This window comes from Callithrix jacchus, chromosome 11, assembly GCF_049354715.1.
Source record: "Callithrix jacchus isolate 240 chromosome 11, calJac240_pri, whole genome shotgun sequence".
Lineage (NCBI taxonomy): Eukaryota > Metazoa > Chordata > Mammalia > Primates > Cebidae > Callithrix > Callithrix jacchus.
The window spans coordinates 74436208-74453043 of NC_133512.1; the positions used below are offsets into that span (position 1 = coordinate 74436208).

Here is a 16836-nt window from a genome sequence, read left to right on the forward strand (position 1 = left end):
GTTGCCTTCAATTTCTACCTATTTGGCTTTTTATTGTATTAATCATTAGGCCTGTCAGTCTCACTTTGTTCAGCCTCCTGGATGCCATTGATCACAATGGGAATCAAGGAAGAGAATTAGTGCAAATCAATTCAAAATCTAGAGCCATAACTTGAAGCACATACTGTGCTGAGTATGATCTGTGATGAATTCATCATGATTATGGCAAAGTCTCATAAATATTTTCAGGAAAAAAAGTTAAAAACTAATAACCAAATATTCCATACTTAGATCTACTTAGAGGGAAATTTTACATTTAATGGATAAATTCAGTATAATTTTACTTCAGAAATGATAAAGTCAATGCTTAGTAGTAAGAACCACTTTAAAACAATATGTGTTTGGAATTTAATTAGCACATTTATCTGTAAATGAAGTATTGTGAAGTCATTTTGTCTGGTCTGGGCATGTATATATTCATATAACTAAATCTGTGACCCACCCACTTCTCTCCTGCCATTTTCTTTTATCTTAATAATGCAAGGGCCATTTGAAATTTTACTTTTAAGGTGGAATCTCACTCTGTCACACAAGCTGGAGTGCAGTGGTGTAATCTTAGCTCACTGCAACCTCCTCCTTTCAGGTTCAAGTAATTCTCTTGCCTCAGGTTCCTGAGTAGCTGGGATTACAGGAGCATGCCACCTTGCCCAGCTAATTTTTTTTTTTTTTTTTTTTGTATTTTTAGTAGAGACGGGATTTCGCCAGGTTGGCCAGACTGGTCTCGAACTCCTGATCTCAGGTGATTTGCCCTCTTCAGGCTCCCAAAGTGCTGGCATTATAAGCGTGAGCCACCACACCCAGCTCTCATTTGAAATTTTAGTTATACAAGTTAGTAACTTGGTATTAAAAATTTTAGTATTTTTTAAAAAAACTTCAATTGTATCATAAATCCTACTTCTCCATAAAAAGACTAATGAAAAGTCCTTACAGTTTAAAGCGACTCCCCAGGGAGGGTGTCCACTTTCTAGAGGAGCTGAGTGCACCTCTGCAGGAGCTCAGCTCTTTCCAGTGAATAGGTGGAGTTTTCTAACCCAGCGGAACCAGCCACTTTCATATACCTTCCCTTACATATTTCTATTTAGGTACTGAGAACCCTCAAGTTTATATCCCAGCCTGGGCTTCTACCTTGAACTCAATTTATCTGCCTCTTTGAATATCTTCATTTAGATACTATGTAAGCATATTCATGCTGCTATAAAAAAATATTGGAAACAGTGCTGCAATGAACATTCAGAAAATGAAACACCGCATATTCTCACTCATAGGTGGGTGATGAAAAATGAGAACACATGGACACAGAAAGGGGAGTACTAAACACTGGGGTCTATTGGGGGAAAAGGGGAGGGCCAGTGGGAGGGGGAGGTGGGGAGGGATAGCCTGGGGAGAAATGCCAAATGTGGGTGAAGGGGAGAAGAAAAGCAAAGCACACTGCCATGTGTGTACCTACGCAACTGTCTTGCATGCTCTGCTCATGTACCCCAAAACCTAAAATCCAATAAAAAAAAAATATTGGAGACTGGGCAATTTATAAATACTATAAATTTATTTCTCATAGTTCTGGAGGCTTCGAAGTCCAAGATCAGGGCACCAGCAGATCTAGTGCCTGGTGAGGGTTGTACTCTGCTTCCAAAATGGCACTGTGCTGTATCCTCTGCAGGGAAGGAACACTATTTCTTCACATGGTGGAAGGTCAGAAGGGCAAAACAGCAAAAGGGATGAATGTTATCTCCTTACATTGCACAGGAGACGGAAGGGCAAAAAGGAGTGAAGAGCTCCCTCACCATTCTTTTACAACGTCACTAATCTGCTCATGAGGGCAGAGCCTTCATGACCTAATCACCCCCTAAAGGCCCCATCTCCATGTAATACTATTATATTGGTAATTAAGTTTCAACATATGAATTTTTGAAGGACACAAACATTCAAACCATAGCATATACCTAATAGAAATCTCTAACTTGCTATGCTCATACCCAAAGCCCTGATTCTATCCCTGTTACCCCTTAAATTGTTCCTCTAGTCTTCATCTCAGCTAGGGTCAACCTCACCCTTCCGGACAATCAGGTTAAAAACCCCAAAGTCATTCTTGACTTTCTTCTTTCACAACTGATATTCAATTAATTAGCAGGTCCTATAGAAGTTTCTTTAAAATTATATCCAGAATCTGATAGCTTCTCACCACCTGCACTGCTAACATCCTTATCTGAACCATTATTTCTCAGCTGCATTATTTTTATAGACTTCTAGCTGATCTTCCCGCTTTCTCCTTACAGCCTATTCTCAATACAGTATTCAGTATTCCTTTTCAAAATCTAAGCCAGATCATGTGACCCCTCTGCTTAAATATCTCCAGTGATTCTCAGCTCACACAGCATAAGAACCAAAGTCTTTCAATGCCTTGCAAGGCCACACACGACCTGGCCCCCATCACCCTCTGATCCCATCTACTGCCACAATTACCCTTGTTTCCTGTGTTCTGATCACATTGGTCTTCTTGGAGTCAGTGCCTGTGTTTTGGAAGCAGATAGGCAAAGCTACCTGGGGGAAGGTTGGGCATGGACAGCCAGCAGTCTCTGCTGTACCAATTCACATTTTGAGATGAAATAAAATATATTCCATCTGCATTCCCATAGTACTATTTTCAGCCTACAATATTCTGTGTGGTGATTTAAAGCATGTCTGCAAATTCTTTAACATCAGGTGGGTCTAATTCCCTTCCTTTTAAGTAATGGCAGGCCTTTATCACTGCCTCACAAACCAAATGCTGCAAAAGTGATGCTATTGACTTCTGAGGCTAGGTTAGAAAAGGCCATGCAGCAACTGCAGTTTCTCTTGGGATGCTGGCCTCAGAACCTAGTTACCATGCCACGAGGAAGTGGAGAATGCACATAGAGAGCCCATGTGATCTAACATTCTCCATAGAACTAAGACTCTAAGAGGGTTTGATTTTTCCTTCCTGAGCTAGATACTAAATAAGATTTAGCTATGCCTCTTACTGCCACTGCATATGCTGAAGAGAATCAGGATTATATGAATACGGGGGAACAGTTACTTGAAAAAAAAACTTGTAGTTCTTGAAGAACAGTGGTGATGATCACCTTCTATATATTTTCTTGAATTCACTTTAACATGGTTTCTCCCTCACCATGTGATGGATACTACTTTAAGGAGTAAGACCTCTAAATCGGCCGGGCGAAGTGGCTCAAGCCTGTAATCCCAGCACTTTGGGAGGCCGAGGCGGGTGGATCACGAGGTCAAGAGATCGAGACCATCCTGGTCAACATGGTGAAACCCCGTCTCTACTAAAATACAAAAAATTAGCTGGGTACGGTGGCGCGTGCCTGTAATCCCAGCTACTCAGGAGGCTGAGGCAGGAGAATTGCCTGAACCCAGAAGGCGGAGGTTGCGGTGAGCCGAGATCGTGCCATTGCACTCCACCCTGGGTAACGAGAGCGAAACTCCGTCTCAAAAAAAAAAAAAAAAAGACCTCTAAATCACCAAATAACCAGCTCTGTCCCAATGATGCCTACATTTATACTTGCAGCAACTCTGATCTCCAATCTAGATCCAACTACCTGTTTCATATTTCCACTTGGATTTCTCACAAGCACTTCAATGGCAACTGAACTCATAATCTTCTCCACCCCTACAGACCTAATCCTTCCCCAAGATTTTCTATTTCAGAGAATGACTCTACCAATGCTGATAGTACCTATTATCCAGGCCAGAAATCTCTCTCATTTTGTATCACTCCTGTATCCCATTTACTTAACACAATGCCTGGCACACAGCTAGTACTTAGAATCTGTTGCATTAAACACTTTTAGGTAAACTGCCATTAAATCGAACCCTCAACTCCTTGAAAGAAAAATGAAATGGATTGTGGTTTATCTAAAATTCAAGCAAATCTCCAATGCTTCTAAAATCCAGGCTCTTTCCATTATACCAAAGCTAACTATTTACTCAAACAGTTGAATGCCTTCTAAAATTCCCATCATTACTGTGCATCAACATGTAGTTATGAATGAATTAATTATAATTTTCTCTGCTCTACCAAATTTCTACTTCTCATACTGTGTCTCATGAATGTGTGCCACTGCTGGAAAATGAACATTAACTGTGTATTCAGGGCATTTAATGACAAACTTGAGTGAAATGTTGCTATCTTTATAGAAAAGATTTTGTTGAGCTCTACTAAGCATTTTTGAAAGCAAATTGTGTCAGCAGACTGAAATTACATGCAAAATTATCTAAACTACTCACATGATAGGCAGTCACACTTTGGTCTGCCTTTGGTCAAATTAACTTCAAGCCACTGCCTATGGCTAAAGGCATAAAATGCAAACAATTATGGTACATGATAGTGTGAGACTTAAGGTAGCAATGAAGGACACTATTACAGCTCTGATTACACAGGAGACAGTTTCTGAATTTCATCTGCTATTTTTGATACCTGTTGAGTACTTAATGTGATAAGAGATGCATTATTCCTGGACTTGGCCTGATTTTTCTTTGGAATATATAAGCAGAGTAATGCATACTTCGGAGAGACTGAATAGGCTTCTTACACTTCTGAGTTTTTCATGCTCCAGACCATCTTAATTACATTAATCAATTATTGGTTAAATCCGTTGGAGATACACCACTAATTGTTCAGCCAGTACACTTTGAGGGCAAAAAATATAAGTCCTTAGTCACCTGCTTTCTGATAATTCTCAGCTATACCTTTGACCTATCTCACAGGATACTGAAAAATAAGTAATGAAATCTGCATACAGATTAGAACCCAGTAGATAACACTTCAATTCTAAAAATTGAAATCCAAGGTATTGTGTACATTTGAGAATTTAAACAAGAAATAATTTTTCTAGGTATGAGGTAAAGGTACAGTAAAAAAGGGATGTGCCTCTTTCTAGTAAGAATGTCACATTTCCTTATTTGCCTCCTTTCTAGGCCACAAATACAGATTTCAGGATAATAATACTAGCTTTATCGAACAACTACTCTGTGCTAGGTACCTTACGTAGATCAGGATTTCTTTATCTCTGCACAACTGACATTTGAGGGTCAGATAATTCTGTTACGAGACATGTATTTTAGTATACAGTAGTCCCCCTTCATTCACAGGAGCAGTAAGTTCCAAGACTGCCAGCAGATGCCTAAAACCTCTAACAGTACTGAACCTCATTACCATAATTTAAACACAGTTTGGTTCACATCTTCTGCCTTTTCCATCTTAACTAAGCACTTATCATGCACTGTGGCCACAACTCTTGCAGTTTGAGGTAAAACAGCAAAACTAGCATGATTTTTTTTCTTTTTTACAATTTCACAGAAGATTCATTCTTACCACAGATCTTAGCAACTTCTGCATATGACGTTTTTCTTTCCTTATTGAGACCTTACACCTTTTCACTTAACGGAAGCACTTTATAGCTTCTCTTTGGCAGATCTGAATTGCCAGCATTACTACTCTTGCACTTTGGGGCCATTATTAAGTGAAATCAGAGTTACTTGAAGGCAAGCACTGAGATACTGCAAGAATCAATCTGATAACCTAGACAACTACTAAGCAACTAACCGGCGGTGGTATAGACAGCAAGGACAGGCTGGGTAAAGAGATAATTCACATCCTAGGTGGGACAGCATGAGAGTTTGTCTCACTACTCAGAAATACATGATTTAAAACTTGTAAGTTTATTTCTGGAATTTTCCATTTAGTATTTTCAGACCATAGTCTGAGGATGACAGAAGGTTAAGTGAACCCAAGGAAAGCAAAACCATGAATAGGAGGAACTAGTGTATTTAGCAGCATCCCTGGCCCTTGCCCTTCCCCACCCCACACCCAGTTGTGACAACCAAAAATGTCTCCAAGAAATTACTAAATGTTTGCTGGTGGGCAAAATTGTCCCTAGTTGAGAACTGCTGCCTTAGATATATTAATGTATTTAATCCTGTAAACAACTGTGGGGTAAATCCTCTTCTCCATTGTACAGGTGAGAACAGTTGCATAGACAGGTTAAATAACTTGCCTAAGGCCAGACAGCTAGCAGCAATACAGCTGGTGTTTGATCCAAGAATTCCAGAGCCTGGAGTCTCAACTGCTCTCTTGGTATCAAGACTTTGACCCCTCTGTGACTAATAAGATGAGGCTTGGTAGATCAGAATCTCTTCCCGAGTTGTTGAAAGGAATTGCTGCATCAATGAAAGCTTGCAATAGGCTTCAAAATGACTTGAAAGAGAAGAGGGAGTAAGATCTCCATACCTAGCTCATGGTAATTGAAAGAAGACATTTGTAAAATGGAGGATCATCTATGTATAAATAAAGTCTAAACACCTACAGCTGAGTAACTTCGTCTGCTACCACCTAAATCACTTTCAGATATAGGTAGAGTAGATGCTGAGTGTAATTTAAGTGCCTCCTCCCAACAGAAATTTCTGGCCTGCTGGCCAGCGTAATTTTCATTATTGGATTCCCTCCTGTAATTGGAGAAGATTCAGATCTTCCAATTAGAGAATTCGACTTGCAGATGACCCTTGTTAAAATGCTACCATCCATATTAACCTCTGTTAGTCTTCATTTAAATAAATTAATCAAATTAGCTAGTCAGTCATTTACCAAACAATTAGAAAGTAAATTACAAAACAGGGAAGCTCTGATGACCCAGTCAGGGACAGGGAAAATCTGGTTACATGTGTTATGCAGGGAAGCCACATTTAGGGCTGGTAATAAGGTGGGGCAGTACGGGAGAGGAATTACACTGGGCAGGAGACAGGTGACGAGCAGTGAGGATGCACGGACAGTCACCTACAGGAAACTTCACCTCCTTTCCATCCTTCTCCTCAGTTTCCTATTTGATAATTTCTCCTGTCCTCTGATATCCCAGAGTCCTTTCCTCAAAATACAGACTGGTTCTGCCAATCTGTGACAGGCTGCACAGCAGACATGCATCTGCAAAACAAAATATGAGGGGTTGAAAGCTATTCTGCGTGGCTTTGCTCTTCTTCCAGTCAGCTACCCAAATTGTTTTCTATACCTTGATGACATACGGATTTCTACAGGCAGGAAACAAAGCCAGAATCCACACTATACATGGCTTTTCCCTGGTCCTGGCATCACTGAACATCTTGTGAAACACAAACTTCATTTTCTGTGGGAAAAGAGACTTAGAGTGAGGATGCTCTATCTCTTGCTGTGGATGTCAACCTTCGGGCAAAAAAACCTGTCTTATTTACATAGGGATGCAAAAGGAATTCCATCCCTTTTCTCCCTAACTCATTACCTCTAAATAGTAGATAACCACTTGCTTTCTTTGAACCAGACAGTTACATTAAAAGTACCTATTGTGGGAATTTTTCTTCAAAAAAAGGAACGAAGAAATAAAATGCAACTGAAATTTAAACTAGGCTCTATAATTAACATTTTAATTCTGCTCAAAATATTTTTCAAGACTTCAAATGCTGAAAGAAAACTTCTTCACAAATATGGACAAAAAAATATGGACAAGAAAATCAGAACCAAAGTTCACAAGTGATATAATAGAAAAAAAATGTATTGTGAAACTCTTAAAGGCCAATGATTTTAAAAATGAGAAAGAAAAGAAAACCATGATACTACTACTACTACTAATAAAAGAACTGGTTTGGGTAGCTAATTTTTAGAAAGTGATGAGATAAACCTTATACAAGCATACCATAGTTATCAAGTAGGCTGAAAGATGGAAAGTTGGTCTGCTTCTGATCAAACTACCTTTGCCTTTTGAGAAAAGCAAGTGAAAAGATAAACACATACAAGCTTGGATTTTCAAAAGAACTTATATTTATTGTATTTTGCAACTACGATCTTTTAAAACAGTGGCCTTAGGAAAATCTGCTTTGGCAAGCGACTGTAGAGGCTCCTGTGGAGAGGAAGTGAAAAGAATGGGCATATAAACAAGGGCTGCTGGCACGTTCAAAGCGCAGGGGATAGTTCACAGAGCAAAATGTAGTCCTAAGTAAATGGGTTTCAGGCAATTTCAGTGTTAAGATAACATCATTAAGAGTAGAACAGATTGTGCTCAAACCCTGCTGTTTATAATTAACACGTTGCTTCCAAATACTCCAGGGTCCCTGGTAAATAGTCTTCTGCTCACATCCACCCAGACCAATCAGAATATTTTCATCAGATTCCATGCTGGGCCAGCACCTGTTTGGACAAACCCAATAGAGCCAAAGAACTCCTCTCCTTGGCCAGCTAAGTCATTGGATGAACACAGCTTGGCTTAGTCATTGTCACAGTGTCCATATGGCTTTGAAGCTTGTTTTCACAAGAAATCGTACAAGTATTTTATTATGTCAAAGTTCACCGTCCTATAAACAAAAACAGATAATATGTTAGCATTCTCACCCCTAGATTGCTCAGCTTTGTATGATTCTGGAAAGCACATACAAAATAATTCATGACTAATGCTAAAAATCCTATGGTGCTATCAAATGCACCCCGATAGGACTGACATTAATTTTTTTAAATGTTATTAGGAACAGAATTAAAAATTTTTTTTTGGCCATGCACAAAGTTTGCTTTTCTAATAAAAAAGTAAATGAAGCTACAGCTATTCAACATTCTGTACTTCAATTGACTATAGAAAGTTTAGACTTCATTTGAAAGCTCTTTGCTTTTTGTCTAATAACTAGAATTAGACATTCGAAAGTATTTAATCTTCTTTGCTTCTGAACATTGTTTATCTTCTGAAACACCTGTTTTATCATTACATAATGCATAGCTCATCTGTCCTCATTTGTAGTTTTCATTCTTTTCAGTCTTTTAATGCTGGCTGACCTGTGTGTGTATTGTAACTAAATCTGTATGATCCAAGAATACGATACAACAAACAGACGATGTGAATGTATATTTTTGTACTCTGATGGCAGGCAGAATAAAATAGCAGAGACAGAGACATATAATTATTTTCCTTTCACTAAACTCATTCTTCACTATAAATATTCAGACTTGGAGGTTTATTATTTGAATAAATGGTCAAAATAATTGGATATAATGATCTAGCAATAAGTATAAAATTAAAGCCTTAAGTATTCAATTCTGCAAAAACAATCATCCATGTGAGAACAGCCTTTTAAAGATTCACTAATTGCATGCTCTTATTTATTAAACCATCATCAATTAATGTTTTTGTCTATCATTTTGCAATATACGTTCTAAAAAAGTTTCTAAGCAAATGACTGACATATCAAATATTTTTAAAAATGTGGAATAGGGAACTGAAGATACTGCTTATGAAAACACATTTAAAAATAGCTGAAAAGAGACGCTATGGCTATTGTGCTACCTAATGTTTGACTGAAGAATACCTTGTTTCATTATAATAGTGCCTCTCTGAAGCCTTTCCAAATGGTATAAAAATACTGCCAAAACAATCCTGATAAAAACAACTAAAAATAGTTAAAAAAAAAAAAACTTTAGGCATAAAGACACAAAAAGTATGGTTATTAAATCATAAAGCTACTTTATATGTTTTTCTTTCATTCAACTCTAGAAACACACAAATTTATGAGCATCAAAGTACTTCTCACTTTTTTTTTTCAGATGGAGTATCGCTCTGTCACCCAGGCTGCAGTGCAATGATGCAATCTCAGGTCACTGCAACCTCTGCCTCCCATGTTCAAGTGATTCTCCCGCCTCCGCCTCCCAAGTGGCTGGAACTACAGGTGTGTGCCACCATGCCTGGCTAATTTTTGTATTTTTAATAAGAGACATATTTCACCATGTTGGCTAGGCTGGTCTCAAACTCCTAACCTAAGGAGATCTGCCCACCTCAGGCTCCCAAAGTCTGGAACTACAGGTGTGAGCCACTGTGCCTGGCCAACACATGATTTAAAAAAAATCATGATACTGATTGAAAAAAATCTTATTTAGAGGACCATACAAAGGAAACAGATAAAGTAGTTTACTTTCAACAACTAACACAAAAGGCAGGTGGTATTTGTACATCTCTCCAGGCACATTTCTCCACAATGACTTTGGGTCTTAAGTTAAAAACCTAAAGTGACATGGTAAATGGACTTAATGTTGTGTTACAATTTTATTTTTTCTGGCCTTGGTGAAAACAAGGTTTTTGAAACAGGTAAGATTAAAAACAACTTAAATTCCAATACTAGGAAAATCCATAAATTACAATATATTTGATGAAATATTATACATCCATACAAAATGATCAATATAAAGATATACCAGCAATATTAAGGGAGAAAGGGAGAAGAAAGAATTACAAATAAGGTGTGACAGCTGCAGAGAAATGCTTGTCTAATGGACTAGTACTAGAAGAGAGCACAAACAAATGAAAATACTGTGACGTTTGTAGGACTTCTCCATTTTTTGAGAAATCTATTTGTGTTACTATAGCATAGTTCGTACAATAAACAAACTGTAACAGTACACTTAATAGAATGAATGGAGTGATTTTAAAACACTAAGCAACGTAAATGTTCATAAAACTTTCACTATATTCCATTTCTGTGCTTTGTCAGTGGTAAGTATTCACGAAAACTTAATCATAAATTAAAAGTTTTAGATTTAAAAGTTAATCAGGAATTGAATATAAGATCATTCCTTTAAGAAACATTTACTTCCCAAGATGCATTACTATCTCTACCATTCCTCCACCCTGAAGTAAAATAGGCAACTTGCCAATTGATCTCACATATATTCTTTATGTTAGAATAACCACAGGGGTAACATAAAAAATTATGCCACAGATCCCAAAGATAACTTTGTGCTTTAAAGTACTTGAAGACAAGCAATCCTCTTTAAAGAAAGGTATTACTTACAAAGAGAATTGTGTAATTTGCATGTATGTTCTCTGGCTTCTCATGGCCACAGACGCATATTACAGTCATGCAAATATAATTTTAAACTTTGGGGTAACTTTCAATATACTATAGGAGATTCTCCCACAAAAGATAAATGAATTATTTTCTAAAGTAACCAGCTGGAAAGAAATACAGTAAACACAAATAGTGTTGGTGGCAATTTTCCTAGGGGTAATTCTTAAATCAGAATTTAGAATACTTTAATGCAAGCTAATTATATGGTATATATTTAAGGATTTAATTTTGCCTTTATCCTTTTATTTCATTTTGTTGATTCTTTTTCTCTACATTAAAATACTTTTTTTTCTTTTAGGATACTATTTTGTTTCCTTTTACTTTTGTGGGCAGTTTGAGTTTGGGTTTTTTTGTTTGTTTGTTTTTTCTGACCACTTGCAACCTTACAACTTTATCTTTAGACAAATTATCTTACAGTCTTCCCAATGACTGTGGAAGAAAACAACTGAAAATGTGTAACTACCATTCACATTAAGAACAATTCAAGGACAATATTTAATAAGCTTCTCAGTCATCTGTTATCTGGCTTTTCCCATACTCTACCTCCATATTCTATGTTCCCATTCTAGAATCAGCTTCCTACAGCTTCTCTGTCCAAACCTTTCTGCTGTAGTCTCTATATCCTCTACTTTTCGAGGAATGGTTGTTTTCCCCTTCCGGGCTTAACTGGAGCTGGGCTCCCCACAAAGGTCACAGTCTTTTCTTCAGCTCCTTCCAGTGAATGTTTACCCCAGACAGTTCAGTCAGGTGGGGATGGTGTCCTGTGCAAAAAGCTCTGCTACTCTGAGATTAAGACCATTCTGCTCACCATCCCCTATCCTCTTTGTCACCATCCCTTAGTCACTGAATAATTTAGTATACAGTTTAGTCTTTCTTTCCATCCCAAGACCTGTGTCAGCCTAGTGACTTCACTATATATTTCTCTTTCTTACATCCAATAACCTTTTCCACTCTCATAATCACACTCAGAAATGCTCTACTTCTACATAAATAAATTCAGACATTCTACTTTATGATACCCAATTTCTTCCTTTTTTGCTATATGGAACATGTTGGGACAGTCAGCTCACAAATGTAAACTTCATTTTTTTCCTGATCTACAAATGCTTACTGAATATTTAGGTACTAGGCACTGAACTATTAGCCCCCGAGTTGCTTTACTTCCTTCCTGCCCTTTCTACCTTAGACTCCATGATTCATCAGGTCAAGCAGTTACTTGCTAGCATTCACTGAGCTCACCTGGCAAAACCCCAGTAAGATGTGATTTCAATTATAATTCTTTGCTGTCCCAGTTTCTAGTACAGAGATTGGTGCTGGAGAAGACCATAAGTCTCACAGATTGGTGCTACTGTAAATTCAAGGTCAAGAACCTCAACACTACCAACAAACTGCTTTCCTTTTAACAGTTTCTTTCATTCCCCATGGCAGCTATTTCATATGTTTGATTTCTCTAAACTGCTACGACTTCTGCCCTTGGTCTCAATTTTGTCTCCTCCTTCACAGAGAAAATAGAAGTTATCAGATCAGAACTCTCCCAACTTATTGCTACCAAACCTCCAAATTCAGCTCCATCTGAATCCATCTTTTTCTCTTGTTATAATGCAAGAGGATTCTGCTCTCTCATCCAGGGCTCTTGCAACTCAAATTCTAAATCCCATTCTTATATAACATTTCAGTAATTGTATGCTTTAAATTAACCTTTCTCCCTTTAATGAACTCTTCTTATCTGTTCTTTCCTATCAGCATTTAAATATGCTCCAATCTTTAAAAAATAAACAATAACCCTCTCTCAACCCTAAAACCCCTTTAGCAGTTATAATCCTCTCTCTCTTGGCCAGGCACAGTGGCTGATGTCTGTAATCCTAGTACTTTGGGAGGCTGAAGCAGGTGGAACACCTGAGGTCAGGGATTCAAGACAGGTCTGGCCAACATGGCAAAACCCCATCTCTACTAAAATTACAAAAATTAACCAGGCATAGTGGTACATGCCTGCAATCCCAGCTTCTTGGGAGGCTGAGGCAGGAGAATTGCTTGAACCTAGGAGGCGGAGGTTTCAGTGAGGCGACACTGTGCCACTGTACTCCAGCCTTGGTGACAGAGTGAGACTGTGTCTCCAAAAAAACACCTCTCTTTCCTTTAGAGCGCGTGCTGTGTGCACGCACGCACGCACGCACGCGCGCACACACACACATGCACACACACCCCTAGAATACAGGCTAATAAGAATAGGGTGTAACTATGCTATACTTGTTGCTATATTTCCCCAAAGCCTACCACAGTATTTTGTTTACAATGGGCAACACAATAAATGTTAAATAAATGAATGAAAAACACTATGTCTCTTCGCTGCATCTACTTTCTCATAAACACTGTTTAATCTCACTATAATCTGACTTCTACGTCATTATACCACTGAAAGTGTTCTGGATAAATCTACAAATAACTGCTTTATCATTAAATCAGAGAACTCTGCCTGAATTCTTGGTGGCAATTGATTGCTGACCATTACTCCCTTCCCTTACAGTTTCTTAGTTTTCTTTTATATATAACTTTATATGAACTGTTATATCCACTTAAGTTCATATCATGAGTTATTTTCCCAAAGTATCCTTCAAAAGTATGATTCTCACTAACTGTATAATATATGATGCTATGGATTGGTTGCTATTTTAGACACTTAGGTTGTATCCTGTGATCCTTATTACCTCATCATTTGTTCTCAGGTGTCTGAACTGAGGCCAACCTTTTCTTTGGTAACTATCCTTGGAACTTCCTCTCCCATCAAGCCTTGATTTGGAATGAGACTCTCCTGAGCTCCCTTTTTGCTGTCCCCAAAAACAAATTCATATAGTTCCCCTTCATGTGAAGTTTTACTGCTAATCACTATAGGAAAACATGCAATATTTATTTATTTAGCACATAGTAAGTTTAAAGCACTGTGCTAGGTTTGAGGATAAGACAGAGATAGACAAAAACATAGTGTGCTTTGAGCTTCATGAACTTATATTCTAGAAAGACCAAGATGAACTCTAATTATTCAATTATTTAAGTAAAACTTGCTAAGTATAATGAATAAAAGGGAACTTCCAAATTGTGTGTGTGTGTGTGTGTGTGTGTGTGTGTGTGTGTGTGTGTAGTGTGGGGTGGGTGATGATGGTGGTTGTGGTATTGTGAGAAGGCATCTTTAAGGAGCAGACATTTAAAGTGAAATCTAAAGGTTACATAGTAGTTAGCTAGGTGAAGGAGAAGAGAAGCTGGAAAATGCTGTGTATGTAAGTATGGGAAGCAGAATGGTGAATATAAGAAACTAAAAAAAGCCACAGTGGTTAAAGTACAGATAACTGAGGAAAGAGGGAGTATGTGCTAGATGGGGCTAGGCACAGATAGGGGCCAGATCATTTGGGCCTTGTAAGCTATTTAAAAGATTCTGTTATTTATCCTAAGAGCTATGGGAAACTATTGAATACTTTAAGGAGTGAGGTGACGCTAAATTGCATAGATAATAAATTACAAGAGGATAAGAGTAGACAGAAGATCAATTAGGAGACTGCTAGAGAAGAGATGACGGTGGCTTGATCTAGAGTGGTAAAACTATCATGATAACACAAGTAAATGAAATTGAGATAAATAAGAGGGGCTTTGTAAGCTCAATAGGATTAATGGTTGAATACTGGGAGTGGGGAAGAGAGAGATGTCAAGAAGGACTCTTAAATTTCAGGCCTGGGCAACACAGCAGACTGCAGTGCTTATCACTTAAATAAGAAACACTAGAGGAAAGCCAGATATTTCACTCTCTATTGGTGGGTGGAAGCAGAGGTTAGAATTCCTAAGTTCAGTTTTGGAAATATATTAATATAGCTGGAAATAGCAATAAAGGTCAAGAAATTATAAATAGGTCTGCTCTTTAAAAATAGGGGCATTATTAACACACAGATGGTTGTTGAAGTCACATGTGTGGCTAAAGTTGCCTAGGGAAAAAAAATCTACTATGAGAAAAGAGCCTAGGGCCAAGCCTCAAGAAACAGCTATATTTAAAGGTGAGGTGGTAGAGATAACCTTTGTTAGTAAAAACAACCAAAGAATAAAGAGGAAAATGAGAATCGTATCTAAGAGAAGAGAGTTTTAAGAAAGAGAGAGTGGCCAACAGTGTTAGGTGCCACTGAGAGGACAAATAGCCTGAGACTAACAAAGTTTCTGGGAAAGTGGAGGAGATGGAATTCAGAGCATAGGTAGAAGAATCCACCTTAGGAAGAGAAACCCTATTCTACTGAAAAAGGAAAGAAAGGGAAGATGGACACCAACACAGGTAGCTAAATTTTCAACTGTTGGTTTCAACCTTGTTCTGTGAAACAGAGTGACGACTGAACAGAATGAACGCAGACGTTAGAATTTGTGATTTAAATAGAGTCAAGAATTTAGGTGGAGGCTGGGCACAGTGGCTCATGCCTGTAATCCCAGCAGTTTGGGAGACTGAGGCAGGTGGATCAACCTGAGATCAGGAGTTCAAGACCAGCCTGGCCAACATAGTGAAACTCTTTCTCTGAAAAAAATTAGCTGGGCATGGTGGTATGTACCTGTGATCCTAGCTGCTTGGGAGGCAGAGGCAGGAGAATCACTTGAACCCAGGAGGTGGGGCTGCAGGGAGCTGAGATCGCACCACTGTACTCCAGCCTGGGCGACAGAGCAAGACTCCATCTCAAAAAATAGAAATAATAATAATTTAGGTTGTAAAGAACTCTGGATAGCAAGTCTCCTATTATTTCAATATATGAGGTAGAATGGCTGGGTAGACTAAAATCAGTCTTAAGGAGAATAGGGAAATAGAGCCAGGTTGCATGAGTCTCAAAGAAGTCCACATTTTTATAAGAAGTTGGGGGACAGTAACAGTCTGGAAGTGGCAACAGGAAGAAAGGATGACACTGAAATGACCTCCAACCCTGAGGGATTAGGGTTTGAGCAAATACGTAGCTACAATTAGAGATAACTCCAGGGGAAGTAGTGTCCCAAAGAAGAATAAGGTTTTAGCTAAGGCAGTGAGGAAGACAATTAGGAGAAGAGTAAGGAACATGGGAGGAAGGGAGACAATGAAAGGCAGTCAGCAGAAAAGAAATACAGAACACAGTGATGAGAGAGCAGAAGAGGGCAGGTGTAGGGAGAAGTGGGTGCTTATTCTTTGGACATTGCCCACAGGAAGTAGGGAACAGTAAAGGAAACAAAAGGAAGTTACAGAGTGTCCAAGTTCTATGGCAAGATTCCAGGTCTAAAGTTCTTGCTTTCTGCTAAGTGGTAAATGAAAGTGCATGTCTCTGGATGTGTTTGACATCCATCATTGTGAAGCTCTGTACTAAGTAACACCAAATTAAATGTGAGTCAATGTATGTTCACTATAATAGGAATCCACAAACTTCTGATTTGCACATGATTATGTTGGGGCACAACCTAAGACATTCAGAGTAATAATAAAATCCCTGAAATAAACAGGCTTCACTCCAAAGTTATGCCTTGGATAGAGGCTCTTAGATATAGAATTTAAAGGAAGTAATTGCTTTATAATCATACTTAACACACTAAAAAATAAGTTTTTATTCAATTTTTTCTGTGTAAAAGTTTGTCTGGTTTTATTAAAATGAAATACTAAAACCCTTGAATTCATGCTTTAGAGCCTATATGCCACAAAAATGTGGCAAATACCTGCATCATATTATCACTACACTGTAGAGATGAGGGTCTCATTACATTGCCCAGGCTGGTCTTGAACTTCTGGCTTCAAGCGATCCTCCCACCTCAGCCTCCTAAACTACTGGGAATACATGTGTGAGTCACTGTACCTGCCCATTCATTAATTCATTTATCATTTATTTATTTGTCAGAGCACTTTTAATTCAGAAGAGACTTCAGGGAGAAGCCTGACAACCT

At 38.3% G+C, this 16836-nt stretch overlaps 1 protein-coding gene across 2 annotated transcripts in view; it reads right to left on the reverse strand.

The window, feature by feature from the left end:
* Positions 1 to 7840: 7840 nt before the first annotated feature.
* The window catches only part of ORC5 (origin recognition complex subunit 5), a 91570-nt gene continuing 82574 nt past the window's right edge, over positions 7841 to 16836 (reverse strand). The window contains exons 14-15 of one of the 2 annotated variants that reach the window (XM_054237379.2): positions 15495 to 15615; positions 7841 to 8388 (exon numbers count right to left, since the gene is read on the reverse strand). In XM_054237379.2, the coding sequence (XP_054093354.1) occupies positions 8374 to 8388; positions 15495 to 15615 (136 nt within the window). In that variant the 3' untranslated portion in view covers positions 7841 to 8373. The remainder of the gene's footprint in view (positions 8389 to 15494; positions 15616 to 16836) is intronic. The other variant, XM_002751686.4, reaches the window with a different exon arrangement.